This window comes from Halichoerus grypus, chromosome 8, assembly GCF_964656455.1.
Source record: "Halichoerus grypus chromosome 8, mHalGry1.hap1.1, whole genome shotgun sequence".
Lineage (NCBI taxonomy): Eukaryota > Metazoa > Chordata > Mammalia > Carnivora > Phocidae > Halichoerus > Halichoerus grypus.
The window spans coordinates 148,929,639-148,946,947 of NC_135719.1; the positions used below are offsets into that span (position 1 = coordinate 148,929,639).

The window sequence follows — 17,309 nt, forward strand, 5'->3', positions numbered from 1 at the left end:
TTTATTTTAGAGAGAGCGAGCGAGGTGGGGTGCAGAGGGAGAGAGAGTCTTAAGCAAACTCCATGCTGAGCGTGGAGCCTGACATGCAGCTTGATTTCATGACCTTGAGATTGCAATCTGAGCCGAAACCAAGAGTCGGAGCTTAACCAGCTGCACCACCCAGGCACCCCCAATTAAGTGCTTTTATGAGTTACTTTGTCCTATTGTATATGGAGGCATTCGATTGTGGCCTTCTAAGAGCACAGATTTAGGGGCCACACTGCCTCTTCACCTACCTTCCTTACTGGACCGTTGGCAAGGACTTAATTTCTCAGGCCACTGTATTCTAATCTGAGAAGTGAGCATAATGGAACCTGCCTCACAGCCGCCCACGTGTAGGCAGGCGTAGACCCCCTTAGTCACATGGCAGTCTGGTCTGCTTGCAGGGAAGCACAGGCTCTTCTTTTGCTAATCTCATTGCCATTTTAATGTTTCACTCCTGCCTTTGGTCTAAAATTTCACTGATACTATTTTTCTAGGCTCTTGGGATGCTCTTTTGGCATAAGCATAATATTGAAAAGTCATTGGCTGATTTGCCCAACTTTACCCCCTTCCCAGATGAGTGGACTGTGGAAGATAAAGTCTTGTTTGAACAAGCCTTTAGTTTTCATGGGAAAACTTTTCATAGAATCCAACAAATGGTAAGTAAATGAGACCACTGTATTTTCTCTTTTCCCCAGCCTCTCTTCACTGTAGCATACCAGAAGGGTAGGGATAACCTGCAAGCATGAATATTCTCATTTTTAATAAAGCTCCCTTTAGATAGTTCATACTTGCTGCGGGGTAGATAAGAGGCTTTACATTACAAGAGTGAATCATTTCCTAGCACTTCCCAGCTTGATAGCAGCTGTAACAGAAGCCCTCCTCCACCCCCACCCCCATCCCCATCTCTCTTGTTGGGACTCCCCAGATTAGTCTGATAGAAAGCTTCTTTGATGGTTGTTTGATGAGGTGGAGCATCATGGAACCCTATCTGCCTGGGGAAGGTTTGCTTATCTCTTATATTCTAGAAGGCTATTTGGTGGAGTCCTACTAGGAAAGCTTATTGGTGGTTACATGAGTGCTAAAATGAATTTTTAAAAAATAACCCGAGAGTTAGGCTAGAAACTTTAGGTAAATCCTTGGATTCATCTCAGACTGCTTTAGCAATCTTTCCTGGGCCAAGTGTCACTTCCAGTCACACTGCACTAGTTTGGAATGTATTGATAAGACTTCTCTTTGAATCTCCTTCTCAGAGAAAAGGGCTGTGACTTAGGACATTTCTGGGTGCGTGAGACAACCCTTAACCATACCTAATAAGCACACTTGATTTGGGAAGATTCGCTCTAAATCGAAACCAACTTAGTTTTTATGTTTAGCTTCCTGATAAATCTATAGCAAGTCTGGTGAAATTTTACTACTCTTGGAAGAAGACGAGGACTAAAACCAGTGTGATGGACCGCCATGCTCGGAAACAGAAGCGGGAGCGGGAGGAGAGGTCAGTGCCTGCCTGGAGGTGGTGTCTCCCCACATGGGGATCTCCTGGGTCAGTAAAATTGCTGAGAGCTGGTAGACGCACAAAGGAAAGGTTGAGTGATGGGTCTGCCCCAGTGCCTTCCTGCTGGAGCCACACGTACACAGATACTCTTCCTCTGATGCTCCTGAGCTGTGTTAACACGCGTTCTGTTCTGCAGATGTTTTTCTTAGCGCGCTCTTTCTGCCATTTAGTAAGCTTCCATTCTGAAAGAGCAAACTTTCCCACATATTCTTTCCTGCCCCTGAAGGTGTCTCCTGTTAATAAGAAGGAATCTGTTATTTCCTAGGTTGAATTTATTTTTTGATACATAAGATTTGCCATATTTTAATGTCTGATATGTTAAAAGATGACTGTACAGTTTAGATTTCCTTCATCCCTTTTTTGACCATCTGTTTTGTGTATGAGAGAGAGAAACATTTTATGATTTCTCCTTAATAAGGATCTACTTTTAAGAATAGCTTGGTGAGTAGGCTGCATCTTAGCCAGCACTCCCTTGGTCTTATAAATGGCACAGAGTAGTGGGCACAGCCCTGTGCTCACACGCAGAGGCAGGTTGGCATGTGAGCTCCAGAGGATCTGGCTGTGTGCTCACAGGCGAGTTCACTCCACATGCTCCTTCCCCAAGCCTCACTTCCTCAACTCAGAATGAAGAAGCTCTAAGTCCAGAAGGCAGCGCATACACATACTGGTTTTTGTGTTAGGTTGGTGGGACTATAGGTGGCTTTTTAAAATTATGTTTTCCACATTTTCTGTAATGTTATTTTTAAAAATCAATAGTACAAGTAAAGTGAAGAAAGACTGTATGACCTCCATGGCCCCATTTTAAGAGAGTGTTTTATGATTTTAAATAGAATAACATGTGGGAACAAATTGGGAGTATGACTTTTGGAGAATTCGGATCCGTGGGCCCAGCTGTAAAATGGGGGCAGTGGTGGAACATCCTCAAAGCTCTCTCCAGCTGTAAGAGTCTGTAAGACTGTTGGCCTTGAGGCATCTGCATGCTGTGTGGTCTGCCGCAGAGATACCAGTGGGTCTGTTTTTGGGTCCTTACTCTTAGTGACCAGAAGTGGCAAACACTACTGAATTTGTTTTTAGTGTTCCAGTAACTTTTGATTAAAAATTTTTACACCCATTATGTTTGGTCTCATTTACTTTTTATAAATTGAATCTATTACTATAGGCAGGTATACTCTACTAAGCTGAAATCAGAGTTAAATTAAAAAGTATCTGGGATTTGTTTTCCTTGTATGACATGGTAAGAGCATCGGCTGACACCTGTGTACTCCCTTTCCTGGTGCTTTGCATCAGCACCAAGGGTAGGAGACCAGCTGTGCTCCCACCTCCTGCGAGCACCTTCCCCGCTGTCAGGATGCAGACCAAGGAGGGCACGCCACATGGCGGTCGCACCAGAGAGGTTGTTGGCAATAGTGGGAAAGAATTTCCTCAGCCCCAGACCCATCCTCCTTTCAGACACTCTCCTCAGCCAGGGCGGGTGGGGAGAAAGGGTAGCATGGGCCCCGGGATGGATTCCTGAGACAGTGGGGACATTGACATTTGAACAGCTGACTGTTTTGCTGCCACCACTGTTGAGCTGGTCAAAACCGTGGGCAAACTAGGGCCAGCTACTTGACTTGTGTCATCCTTATTTTCTTATTTTTTAAAATAAAGGTCCTAACTACTACTAAGCTCTTTTAAAAATTTAGTAATACATGGAAGGCTATAAACAAAAGCATTTGAAGTACCATGTCAACACGAATGTTCTTATTTTTTTTTTTTATTTTAAGATTTTATTTATTTGAGAGAATGAAATAGAGCATGAGAGGGGGGAAGGTCAGAGGGAGAAGCAGACTCCCCGCAGAGCAGGGAGCCCGATGCGGGACTTGATCCCAGGACTCCAGGATCATGACCTGAGCCGAAGGCAGTCGCTTAACCAACTGAGCCACCCAGGCGCCCCGAATGTTCTTTTTAAAATTAACCTAATTTGAAATACCAATCTCTGTAGGCCACCAAGAAGGCTCTCCCATTCTCACTTGTGTTGAGTTATGAGCATCTACTCATGGGACTTGCAATGGAGTTTTACTTGTTGGGGAGTTTGTTCCCAATGCAGTAGGACTCGATTCTTGAGCCATCTCCTGGTTACGTCTCAAGATCATGTCCTAGCGCACCACAAACTAATTATGGGGCAATTACATAAGCGTCTTAAATTTGATATTTTCAGTGGAGAGTTGAGAAAAAGCATTTTACAGATATAAAGCAGTTAGAGACCTATTTTAATAGTTGTTTTTTTTTTTTAATCATTTAGACCAAGAGAACTATGGAGTTGATATTATTTTATTTGAATTAAAAAAATTTTTTTTTATCTCCGCAATCTGAAAACTTACTAATTTTATATTAAATTTGTAATTAAATCAATTTATTGCTTATATTTGTATATTAAATAGAATTAGTACCAAATAATCTTTCAGTAACTTGTTCTTGTCTTCCAGTGAGGATGAACTGGAAGAAACAAATGGAAATAACCCCATTGACATTGAGATTGATCAAAACAAGGAAAGCAAAAAGGAGGTATTTTTTTTTCCCTAGTATTATTTAGGCAAATAAATTTAATTACTAGTTCCATAAGTAAAACATTCCTCTTACTCTTTAAAATATTAAGTGCTATGTATAAGGCATTGTGATAAGACTTTTTAAACAATACTAACTTTGCTTTATAGACCTTAGAATTTTGTTTGCCAAGAAACAGGAATAAAGGAAGCCCTAAAGGAAGTGAGAGTGTTATCAAGTAAGGATTTTGTCGCCACTGGGCAGCCGTCCTCACTGCCTTCTTCCCTAGGTTAGCGAGTGGTGGGGTGGTGTTGGTGAGGAACAGGTGAGGGTTTGGTTCCTCCTTTCAGCCCTCGGGGTCTCCTTCCTCATGATGGCCAGCTCCAGAGGTCTGCACAGTGGTTCTGGAGGAGGCTGGAGGGGGCTGGCAGGGACTCGGTGCAAGTGTTCCCGTTACTCAGAGCCAGCAGCATAGGTCATATGGCAACGAGCCTCACACATGGTGAATGTTTCATCTTTCACATCTTAAAAATCATTATGTCAGAGGATTCAAGAGACCCATGAATTCCTACAATTGTATATGACTTTTGTATATTTATAACGTTTCTTTATTGTAAACTGTCCATTGAGAACGATGGGGTGTGTAGATGATCTTAGTAGAATCTTTTTGATTCTACTAACCTTTTGAAATGGGTTATAGTCTAAGGTTATTTTGCCCATTTATAACAATTAAGTAAAGCATATGTGGGATCCCTGAGGGCCCTCCAAGGAAACCCAAGGCTCCTTGGCACAGATTGGAAACCCTGCACAGCACAGCGTTACCTGCGGCAGGCCCCTGGTGGGCTAGTGATACAGTCCCTGGAGGAAAGGGCCTCGTTGTCCATTGGCGCCCTTTAGCTCCTCGGTTCAGGCTGGAGTGTCGCCTCCCAGTGTGGGATATGACTTTTATATGTTCATACAAGTGTTTTTCTGAAGACAGAGTCTTATAGCTATAGTTTCAGTAAAACCTCAAAGAATTCTCTATCTCAAAAGGTTCTAAAGTATGAGAACAGCTGTTTTAGACTGTTCTACGAAAAACAAAAGGGTCTGGACATACCTAAACTTAAAAATCACGCCAGTAATACATGATTTTTCTGGGCAAAGTAGGAGATCCAGTTAAACAAAAAAGGGAAAATGAAGATGATTCACAATATTATCATCCTTAATCACTGCTAACATTTGGGTGACTTCTTCCAGATGACTTCCTATGAAATGAATATGCCTATTTACATAACTTTGAATCGGTACTCACTTTAAAAAAATAAAATGGGATCTTAATATATAATATTTATAACCTTTTAAGTTTACTCTTTCTTGGACATGTTTTTATGTCAAATATATTTGTATACATAACTGTTGGTTTATCATACACACATTACATAATTCAGTCAAGTAATCTTAGGGGTTTTTATCGGTTTTCCCCTCTGCTTTTTGCTATTATAAACAATGCTGAAGTGCTGATCTCATGATTAAATATTAGTACACTGAATTTTTTCCATTGGAACAAATTTCTGGAAGTTGAGTTGTTGGGTCAGGCTTCTTTTGGTATGCTGCTGCATACCACCAAACTGAAAACTGGTAATTCTTTCTGGATGGCTCTCTAGCCAGTGATTTATATGAATGCCCAAATAACAAGACTATTTTAATGGTTAGCTAAATTAGATTGTTTAGGAAATCAGATTGTACCTGCAATTTTTAGGAAGCTTTGTTTTGATGCATTGTTCTGTATTAGGCTCTTCAATGGAACATTTTAAATGAAAGAGGAAAGGCTTGATTTTACATTAATTTCTATAATTCTTATTTATATAGCACAATTTCTGATTAAAAGAGAAAAATGATTTATATCTTAAATTCTTTATGTACTAAAATGTTGTTAAAACAGACACATGGTCATTCGGTGATCTTTACTAAACAGCGTAGTGCTATTACAGACAAAGGTTATTGCCTCCTAATATTTTTATGTATTGTTTATGACCACTTGTTCAAGACCTCATGGGCACCATCGTAATTACAGAGTCTGCTTATCTCAAGTGTTTTAAAATATGAAGTAAAAAAAACCTGAATGTATTCTCAGCTTCATAAGCAAATGTAAATATGCTAGGAAGATGAGATTATTAACAATTACAAAAACTTCTTCTTAAAATTGTTATCAGGAAGACAGTATCCTTTCCTTGCCAAGATTTTATTACATTTCATTTCCACAGGTTTTGGTTTTAGAGAAAGCACTTAAAGAAATGAGCAGCAGTCATGCATTATAAAATGACAGCATATATTTTTGAGGCAAATTACACAGTTGCCCTAAAAGTTAAGAGTCATCCAAAAAGAGGTATATAAAAAAGTCACAGTTTTGTATGGAAGTTTATATTTTAATAAACTTCTATATAGATTTAAAGAATTTAAATGGATTTTTATATATGTGCTAAATCATATTTTTCTCTTTTCTTTTTGTGGTCCCAAATCCATCTATTTTGCTAAGAACTATTAGGATTAAATAGCTCCCCATTCATATATACAAAGCACACCAGACGAGAATACAGATCTTTTTTCTTCCTGTATTACTGTAGTGAACTGAGAATGCCTATTGCCAGAGGCTTAGAGTGATAGAAGAAGGTTGTTTATACGGACCGCAGTGGATTCTACTTTGATGTGTTTAGCCAAAATTCAGTAGCCAATGTTTTTGTTAACTGCCTGTTTGTAGATGGTTATTATGATATGGCATGGTGTTTGTCTTCAGGTGTTTAGAGCCATGTTAAGGAAATATGCTTATTACTGTTCTTTTGGCATTTTAATGTTTTAGAGTCTCATTTATCAAATATGTATATCATGCAGGTGCCCCCTACGGAGACAGTTCCTCAGATCAAAAAAGAGAAGCATAGCACACAAGCTAAAAATAGAGCAAAAAGGAAACCTCCCAAAGGAATGTTTCTGTCCCAAGAAGACGTGGAGGCTGTCTCTGCCAACGCCACGGCTGCTACCACGGTGCTCAGGCAGCTGGACATGGAGCTGGTCTCCATCAAGCGGCAGGTACCGCGGGCCGTCCTGGGTGCCAGGGCCTTTGTGTGTCACTCACCTAGCTGTGCTCGTCACAGATCTCCAGAGGGCTTTTGTTTCTAAGGAATTGGACAGAAGATCTTGGGTACTGATCCGTTGGTGTTCTTTAAATTAACTTTGAAATTGAAGATTTATATATATAGTGTGTGTGTGTGTGTCAGTGATTTTCACAGTGTAAGCACACCCACCACACAGCCACCCTCTTGATCAAGAAAAGAAACGCTGCCTCCCAAGGCCTGTTCATTTCCCCTTGTAGCCCCTGCCCTTCGGGGACTCAGTGCTGCCTCCAGTGCTCACTAATCTCCCTGTCACCCATGACCCACCTTCTTTGAGTAGCTGATCGCTGGTCTGCTTTTTAAACCACACATTATTTATCCATTTTTTGATTTTTATATAAACAAAATCATATGATGTGGTTTCTTTTACACCCGATATTCATTCAACATATGAGATCCGTCAGGATGGTATAGAGCCGTAGATGTTGTTCTTTCTCATTACTGTGTGAATACCCTGTGGCTTACCCATTGTACTACTAGTAGATGTTTTAGGCCATTAACAGATAATACTGATACATTTTTTTATGTGACTCTTGGTGTTACGTGTGCACCTTTGTTGGACACGCACACGAGAGCAGAGCTGCTGAGTCACAGAGTACGCGTATGACCAACATTTTATTTCATTTTTTCTTCTCTTTCCTTCTCTTCTCCTCTCCTCTCTTACTTTCTCTTGAGGGGAGGGGGTTATGCAGAGGGAGAGGGAAAGAGAGACTGGAGCAGGCGCCCTGCCCAGCACAGAGCCTGACACGGGGCTCGAGCTCACGGCCCTGAGGTCATGACCTAAGCCAAGACCAAGAGTCAGATGCTTATCCAGCTGAGCCACCCAAGGGCCCCTGTCCAGCATTTTCAAAAACAACTCCCAACAGTTTTCCAGGGTGGTCATGTCGATTTATGTGAGTTTGGTTACACTACATTAGGCCTGCTAAGTGTAGCGCTGTTGACATTGGGGCTGGGTAAGAACTTGTCATGAGGAGCTGTCCTGTGTGTTGTAGGATGTTCAGCAGCATCCCTGGCCTTCACCCACGAGGTGCCAGTAGCACCGTGGCCCCATCAGTTGTGCCAGCCGAAACAGCCTCAGGCGTTGCCTAATTATCTCCACCCACCCCGGGTGTGGGGGCAAAATTACTTACTCCTTCCCATTCTGAGGTTTGCTTGCCTTTTCACCCTCTTAATGGTTCATCTTTTGATGAAATTTTTTATTTTAAGGTAGTCCAGTTTCTCATTCTTATCTTTTATGGTTAGTGCTCTTAAGTTAAGAACCTTTCCTAGGGTTATGAAGCTGTTCTCCCGTGCTATCTTGAAAGTGGTGTTTTGCTCTTCGCATTTTGATCTTCAGTCTGTCCGGGAATGTTTTTCTGTGTGTGTTTTACATGTAGGGTTGACATTTGTGTTTCCATGTGGATAGCTAGTTAACAGTAATGTTGATTGAAGACTATCCTTTTCTCACCTCAATGCATTAGGACCTTTGTTTTGAATCCCATGTCCATATATGCATGATCTGCTTTGGGGTTTTCTGTTGTTACTCTGGTCTGTGTGTCTATTCTTCACCGATACTATCCTGCCTTCATTATACCTACCTTACAAATCTGAGTATCTGGTCTAGATTGTAAGTCCTCCAAGATTGTCTGTCCTGGCTCTTTGTTTCCATAGAAAATTTAGATTCACCTTCTCAGTTTCCAGAAGAATAATTCTTCTAGAATTTTTATTGGGATTGTATTGAATGTATAGATCAAAATAGAGACTTAGCATTAAACTGGAGAACTCACCCGGGACTCACGAACATGATCTGCCCCCCACCAACACAGATCTGTAATTCTCGGTGTTGTGCTGTTTCTGCGTCCAGCGCTTTGTCAGAGTTACCCTAGATGTTTGGTACGTTATGATGCTCTTGTAAAGGATACTGTTCTTAAAATTAATCCTTTTCTAATTACTTATGTCTCTCATGAGGAATGGCTCATCATTTGAATCTGATTTTACACGGTACATTTCAACTGCAGATTGAATCGAGTAGCCTAATGTTGTCCTTTCGTTAGTGTTCCGCCCCTCCCCCATCCTTCTCTCTCTGGAATTCAGAGCCAGTTGTGGTGGGCTGATGGTTTACTTTTAGTTTTTGCTGCTTTTGACTCGTTGATCTTGATGGTTCCATGGAAGGTTGAATAGGAGGCCAACCATCATTCCACAGATGAGAGGAGGGGGCTGTGGGCCGGGTCTGTCCCCTCGTGTCAGGTGGCAGCCCGGAACAGGACCAAGTGTTCTGTGCAGGCAGAGGCCTGGCTTCGAGTCTTGGCTGCTGGCACGGTGCCGCACCCTCTTCTTAGGAGAATCACTTAATCTTTCTGGGCCTCTTTTCAAATGAGGAGATTAATCCTTGCCTGCCTGATCTCACCCCGGCTGTCGGAGGGCTGCTGCGTGAGGGAGCGTTTTAAGCTCTGTCTGTGCTGGAAGAGCTCTCTGACTGGGGCTCTGAGCTCCCACATGCACTGTCATCTTCCTGTACAAGGGGCCGCGTTTCCCCCTCTGCTGAGCAAGTCCCTAACGCTTGCCATTCAACGTTAATACATGGAGGAAAGAAAAGGAGCCCCTTCTTCCATGGAGGTGTGACTGACAGTGCAGTCAGGTACATCGGTCTTTGGTTTCACAGCCAGGGTCAGGAGCGGGGGTTTTTTACTGGGAGGTAGCTACTCCGAGTTCACACTGAATAGAGAGGGTTACATCTCCAGGGAGGAGACGGTTTGTTCACCCCCCACAGCCTGGCGGGGCTACTGCCAAACGCACTTGCCGACTCAACAGTGGCACCCAGTCCACACCCTGGACATGCTCTCTGGATGCCTCCCTGTGTGGTGGGGTATCAGGGAAGGGCTCGCACGAACATAGCAGAAAACCTGACTAACAGCAGCTTAAACAATTCAGAATTTATTTTTATCAAATAACAAGAAGTCCCAACGCCAGTAGTTACTGGCATCAGCCCGTCTTTTCAGTGGTGTTGTCGAGGACCCAGATTCTTCCACATTTTCTCCTCTGCCATTCTTAGTGTCCTGGCTTTTGCCTTGCTGCTCTCTCGCAATGGAAGCTTCAGAAGCCATTCTGTGGCCTGCACATCTGCGCTCAGGGCGGAGGAGGGGCTGGAGGCGGAGCCAGCCCATCTGCCCTCCTAGCAGGAGAAGCTTTTACCTTCCCGGGGGGCTCCTGTCCTTTGTGCATGCCAGAGCTCTGCAGAACGGCTCCTTCTAGCTCCGAGGAAGACCCCCAGCCTCTATGGACGATATCTGTGAGAGGGGGACTGGGGAACAGACGTCTGTTAGATTAGCGACCGCCCAGTGCCTGGTGCATTAGTTTTCCTGGGTGGAGGGGGAGACGGTCACACAAGAAAGTAGAAAAGCCCCGTACAGCTGGGAGGTCTAGGTAAGGCACCAGGCCAAGTCAATGGCTTTTTTTGTTTTTTTCTTTAAATGCTGATTGCTTTCTTATCGTATTCCTTAACGCAGTTCATTGCCACTCTGACTTCCAGGTAGCATGATGTTGGCAGCCAAACCCTATCCTTATTCTGGTAGTAAACACTGAGTATTTCTAACAAGGCAAATACATTAGGAAGAGAGGTGAAGGTTAATGAGAATTTAGAGCTAACTTTTAGTTCAGAATTTGTGGATGTCTTGCTGTGTAGTCACTTACGTAATCTCTGTGATGCTTTATTGATTTTTAAAGAGAAGATGCATGTGGCAAATAGGTTGGTCTCCTTAGAAAAACGTATGTTACTTAATCACAATGCAATATATCCCCAGTTTTATACATATGTGAACAACAAGCTGGAGCAAATAGAATAACATATTTAACTGGCGTGCTTGGCGGCATCGAGTATTCTAGATTGCTGACTTTTGAGAATTCGCTAATTCCCTGTCACAAGTTTCTAGGTCTAGTGTTTAGCCTAAGGAGAGTTCAGCGGACATAATCTTGAATGTCTTACAACATTTTATGGGTGGTTGGTGCCTGAGAGCTCTGAGCAAGTGTCTAAGACCCTGCTGTTTGATCGGGTAGCCAGTAGACACACATGGTCATTTAAATTCAAGTTTGGATGAAAGTAGAAGACATGAAAAATTCGATTCCTTAGTTGCATAAGCTCCATTTCAGGTGCTTAGTAGTGACATGTGGCTGGCGGCTCCCGTGTCAGGTAGCCACGGCTACAGAATACTGCGTCCAAGAACATTCTGTGAGGTAATGCTTCTCTGAGAGCTTGGCGTCACCGTCCCAGCAACTCACTGTGAATCAATTTCTGGTACCAGTTTATTTTATTTGACTTGTACCTTTTCAAAAATTCACTAAAGCAAATTTCAGTAAATCAGGGTCCTCAGTTTTAGTTTTACAGTAGAGTAAATTTTGTGCACATTTCCTATATTTTTCTTTTCGGTTGTTTCTATGTTCTGATTTGCCATTAATAGAAAAAGATTTGGCGTAGGCTGTATTTCTGGTAGGCTTTAAGGCCCTTATGAGTGGCAAACAGGCTCACTTTCTGGTCCCTGATAGCGCTGGTCTTACTTACTGGGCCACTGGTCCCCTGTACATCTCCACCCCGTTTTAAATCTTTTAAACTTTTTTTTTTTTTAAGATTTTATTTATTTATTTATTTGAGAGAGAGAGTGAGAGAGAGAGAGAGAGAGAGCGCAAGAGGGGGTAGGGTTAGAGGGAGAAGCAGACTCCCCGCCGAGCGGGGAGCCCGATGTGGGACTCGATCCCGGGCTCCGGGATCATGACCTGAGCCGAAGGCAGTCGCTTAACCAACTGAGCCACCCAGGCGCCCCCATTTTAAATCTTTTAGAAGAAGTAAAACATAGGAAAGGAAATGCAAAACTAGAATTCTGTGAACCGTAAGTATTTGAAAATGAAATTTTCTTCTAAGTATAGAAAGATTTGTAGAGGAGAGAATTATTAAAGTGTCCATGAGACCATGTCCTTCACCACCATCTCCGCTAATCTCCCGTCCCTCTCCTACCCCTCGAAGTCCTGCTTTTCTTTATTTGTCTTAATAAGGTTGCTGCTTCCGAGGGCACCTTCTGCTCATGAGTGTCTTTGAGGTTTTATTTGGGAAAATGAATTTGTTTCTCCCCTTGCTTGCTTTTTTTTTTTTTTTTTTCTTTTTTTGCCCATGGGATTATTCAGAAAGGAAAAACCCTAGGGTCAGAGTCCCCCCCTGGTGCTTCGCCTGGAAATGCCTCTGCACGTAGGGCTGAGCGGGAAGGGCCCATTCCCATGACCCAGCTCATTCAGGAGTCCATGCAGAAGTCAGGAGGAGCCATGGATTGATTCAGTGGTTGGTGGTGTTTGTGTCTTTCTTTTGATTAGGTATGAGCAGTGAAAGATTAGGTGCACCAAATCCAAACAATAATGTGGAAAAGAAAATCTGTGAGAAAGTGAAGAATTACAGTTGATGAAAATTAGGCTTGTGGGAAACTGACATATTGCTTTCTTTTTTCTTCTCGTTAAAGAAGGCTGCACTGTGGGCTTCTGCCCTGTGTGGCGCCTGGACGGACAGTGCTTGGGGCTCCGGGAGTCTGCACTACAGTCCTGCTGCAGAGCCCGTGCTTCTTCTCTTCAGCCCTGCCTCTGCCCGCTCTCCTGCTTGAGCTCAGTTCTGTGTGGCGGGAAGCCCAGGCATTGCCTCTCTTTTGTGTCAGACTCCAGATATGCTCCTCAGGGGATGAACTCTTACGAAATTATGAGTTAGGACTGTGCGCACAGGAGCCCTTTCACCGCCATGCCCTCCTTCTTGTCCCTTGTATGCTGCTCTAAGCAAGTCAAAGCATCTAGTTAGATGCTCTGAAGGGATAATGTAGGGACCTCAAATCTTGGCTACCATACAGATCTGGTACTTCTTTGCTCTTGGTTTTTTGTTTCTTTTACTTTTTTTTAGTTTCGTTTTCATTTCATACCTTTATAAAAGTTTTTCATTTTTAAAATTAAAATACTTTCTTCTTTCTCTTAGATTCAGAATATTAAACAGACAAACAGTGCTCTCAAAGAAAAACTTGACGGTGGAATAGAACCATATCGGCTTCCAGAGGTAGGATTACGTTGACATCATCTTAGAAGTCATAACCAAGTTTTATGTGCTAAGAATTTAATGCCTATATAATACATCTCCAGTATACATCCCATAGAAAGAAAGGTATAGACACAATATTGAAAACCTAGTTGATGTTGAAATTCTGATAGGAAAAAAAATAAGATTCATTAACTCTCGTAAGGACATACGCACGTGTAGATGCATTATGCTCATGTGACTCATTTGGATATGCAGGTCATTCAGAAATGTAATGCACGTTGGACCACAGAAGAGCAGCTTCTTGCGGTACAAGGTATGGGGAGTCCTTCTTGTGGGCTTGCAGCTCTGGCGCCTTTAAGAAAAGTCATGCCTCACCCCATTCCCATCCCACCACTTGTGGGAGTGTGTTGGGTTCTGAATGGTCGGAAAGTACAAAACCCCAAAAGCAGCAGGTTGTCAGAATTTTACAGTTGGGCGGTATTCTAGTCCTGGGGATCCTGAAAAGAAGAATGCAGAATGTCCATAGCCACAGGATGCTGGCTGGGTGACTTCAGGTATCTTGGGACAGGTGATAGAAGGTGCAGATTTCTGGATGACAGGGTCATACTGGACTTCTTAGATCAGTCATCTACGAAATAGATCTACGTTGCTGCTTTTTCCCACTGGTATAATGCATTAAGATAGTGCCTGCTGTTAGAAGCCCCGTATGTTTTCTTATCTAGATAAAGGAAGGGGTAAGTCTCAGTTGTGTGGGTTTTCAAAGTTGTTTTTCCCCTATATTGAAAAACAATGCTCTCTTACGTCCTTAGCCATCAGGAAATATGGCCGAGATTTTCAGGCAATCTCAGATGTGATTGGGAACAAATCAGTGGTACAAGTGAAAAACTTTTTTGTAAATTATCGACGCCGCTTCAACATAGATGAAGTTTTACAAGAATGGGAGGCAGAACATGGTAAAGAAGAGACCAATGGGCCCAGTAGCCAGAAACCTATCAAGTCCCCGGATAATTCTATCAAGATGCCTGAAGAGGAAGACGAGGTAAATCTGAAACAATAAGATCGCTGCCAGGTTCATGCTCGATATTTGGTTTCTTCTTTGATGGCCTTTCTCAGCTGTAGAAATATTTTTAGCTCTCAGCTCTGTCAGTGACTTGACTTCTACCTATAAATACCATAATGTGAGTGTTGACGCCAGTTAGTTTTTGGTCACTAGGTAAATTATTCACATTTTAATTGCTGTACAAATTCTTAGTTCCATCCTGGTTTCCTCCAGTCACAGTATATTCCACATTACCAACATTCCTCAGATCAAGTAAGAACTCAGCCATAAAACAGTTAGTTGGAAGTGCCTTGAACAGCGTCAGTCAAGCTCAGTCGTATAAAATGCACTGTCATCTCAATGGGAGGTTAATGAACTTACTGGTAAATCGGCGCAGCTGGCCAGCCAGGAGCTCCTAGGTCTGGCTCTGCTGTCCCAGATCATCCAGACTTTGATGCTGTTTGGGGCTAATGGGTTTACATATTGATGGGGACAGTTCCAGGTTCTGTGGTTGGCTGGACCTTCCAGGCTGGAGGCTGACGTTCTGGCCGTCTCCAGGGTAGCTGCCCCCATCTCCTCTGCCGGCTCGGCACAGCTTAGGCAGCCAGATCAGTGAGGCCGCACGGCCCCCTGGGCTGTCTCCCTGCTTCGTGGGACAGGGCTGCGGCCTTTTCCCTCGCTAGTCTGGCCGGCCCTGCTACATATATTTACCCCCGCTCCCACAGAGGAGGAGAATGGGGCTAGACAGAGGTAAGAGTTCATTGCCAATCACTTGACGTTTGAGTTTGTTCACTCACACGGAACTCCAAGGATTAATTGAGCTTTACAGGAAAATTTACTTTCTCATCAAAGCCTCTCCCAGACCATGCAGGAATGATTTGCAATTACCTAGTTTGTATTGTCTGTGCTCCCCCTTTACTCTAAGAAGCTGGTTATAAAAGCTGCCCAGAGGCCCCCCTCCTGACCTGAGCACACAGGGTGCCTCACGAGGGAGATCTGCACCCCCCCCCGCCATGCCATAGATGGAGCGCTCCGTGCCTCTGCACCAGTGTGAAAGGCCACAAGGTACTTCATCTGTCAGAAGGGGGTTAAAACATCCTCACTTTGTTAGACTCTTTAGAGCTTTCTACCAGAAAATCTTTGTAATAAGTGTACAGAATTTATATTATCAACAGTGTGAGTGTTTTCCTGAGCCACACGCATGCATGGCCCAGCCTGAGACCCTGGAACCTGGCAGCGTGTGAGCAGAGAGAAGGGGTTTGCAGCTTTGAGCAGTAATTCTTGCCCCAGTGCTGGTTGCCGCCTTAGCAGCAAATTAACTTCCCTCACGTCCTGCGCTCAGGAAGCACTGAAAGGTGAGAATCACCAGGGAAGGACAGCTTCCATGTGTGTTTTTCAGCTTTAGTCCCAGGAAGCAGAAATAATAGGAAACTCTAGCTTTCTTCTTTCTTCAAATTTAATCAAAGTGGGCATTGGCAGGGTTAGCCTAAAAAATGTGGTCGTAAATTTGGGACCAAGGGCCATCACCAATGGGATGGCATGTGAGTTCTTTCCCATATATTTTCCTCCCTTTTCTTAAGCCTGGTTCATTCACTGACAGTACGTTTCTTTCTTTGTAGTCCAGAAGGGCCATTCTTCATGGTCCATTCACCATGTTGATTGCACATCAAAATATACGCACATAATTCTCTTCCCAGTCTCTGGGAGCATTGGCTCACCCATGACCACATTTCCCACCAAGCAGCACATCTTCATGTCTCTCTGGTGGTTGATCTTCCATGTGTCTGTTTGCCCACCCTTCTCTTCAAAACCAGCACTATTACCTGACTTCTCTTTAATGTATGATCTTTATGTTGTCTGTAAACATTTTCACCTCCTCAGTCATTTAAATCCCCGCCATCGCACACCTTACTTCCTTTTCTTTGGCTCCTTCCTTCCTTTTCTTTCTTCATTTACTTATTTAAGAGAGAGCAAGAGTGATCACAGAAGGAGAGGCAGAGGGAGAAGCCGACTCCCCGCTGAGCAGGGAGCCCGATGCGGGACTCGATCCCAGGACTCTGGGATCATGACCTGAGCCGAAGGCAGACGCTTCACTGGCTGAGCCACCCAGGCGCCACGGTCCCTTTCTTATGCTCCTTGTCGTACCAGCCTTCCCACTCTACCACCCTGCTTTTCTCTTCTCCGTATAGCAGTTTGCAAAAGGAAATCATTCTGTACAGGGACCAGCTGCTTCTCTGTGTCCATGAGGGGCCTGAGGGAACTTGTTAGAATGCTGGTTTAATTGTCTGTCTAGTCAGTGCCTAGAACTGGGTGCCCCTGTAATTTCTCATTCTTGTGTAGCCTGTGGATTCCAGCAGCTAAGAAAGAGGTCTGCTAGTGTCCTGCCCACCTCTTCTGCCCTCAGATTTTATGTGTTAAATGTAGCACAGACAGGGAGGAGGGAGGACATCAGAATTGCCAGAAGTTCCAGTAACATAATGGCCTGTTAGCTGTAGGCTTTATTTCCTTCAGGGCTGAGAAGGGAAGGCAGCCCACGGGTTTTGAGCTTTTGAGATTCAGAGTTCTCTGAGGTGGACAAGGATGCAGTACAGAGCAGGGGTGGGTGCGTGTCAGAACGGGTGATGGGGATGCTAGACAGGACCGGCTCAGAGGTAGAGTCTCCCTTAAAGTTACAGAATGGCTTGAGTGCGTTACTAGTGAGGAGAAATCTCCTGACCTAACTGTTCTCATAAATTGTGATATCGCCCGAAGGAACCGCAGTTTTCAGATTTGGGGTTCATAACCCAGTGGTTTCCCTAGAAATAAGAGCGACATCATGAGGGTAGCAATGAGCACTAAGATACCTTGTAACTTTCTGGTTTGGGTCTGGGAGTCCGTTTTAGTTCAGAAATGCCTTTGAGGCTTTTAAAGAAGATCCTGCAATCTTGGCTCTCCTGTGTGTCGCTGTGTCCCAGCGCGGGCCAGTGGCTGTTGGTTGAGTGGGGAAGGTGC

The 17,309-nt window shown here is 43.7% G+C and overlaps 1 protein-coding gene across 1 annotated transcript in view; it reads left to right on the plus strand.

Annotated features, from left to right (window-relative positions):
* RCOR1 (REST corepressor 1) overlaps positions 1-17,309 on the plus strand; it is a 115,031-nt gene that overhangs the window by 93,182 nt on the left and 4,540 nt on the right. Inside the window, exons 5-11 of the mRNA XM_078054246.1 lie at positions 519-680; positions 1,398-1,516; positions 4,042-4,120; positions 6,968-7,162; positions 13,220-13,297; positions 13,535-13,592; positions 14,089-14,318. Of these exons, the coding sequence (XP_077910372.1) occupies positions 519-680; positions 1,398-1,516; positions 4,042-4,120; positions 6,968-7,162; positions 13,220-13,297; positions 13,535-13,592; positions 14,089-14,318 (921 nt within the window). The remainder of the gene's footprint in view (positions 1-518; positions 681-1,397; positions 1,517-4,041; positions 4,121-6,967; positions 7,163-13,219; positions 13,298-13,534; positions 13,593-14,088; positions 14,319-17,309) is intronic.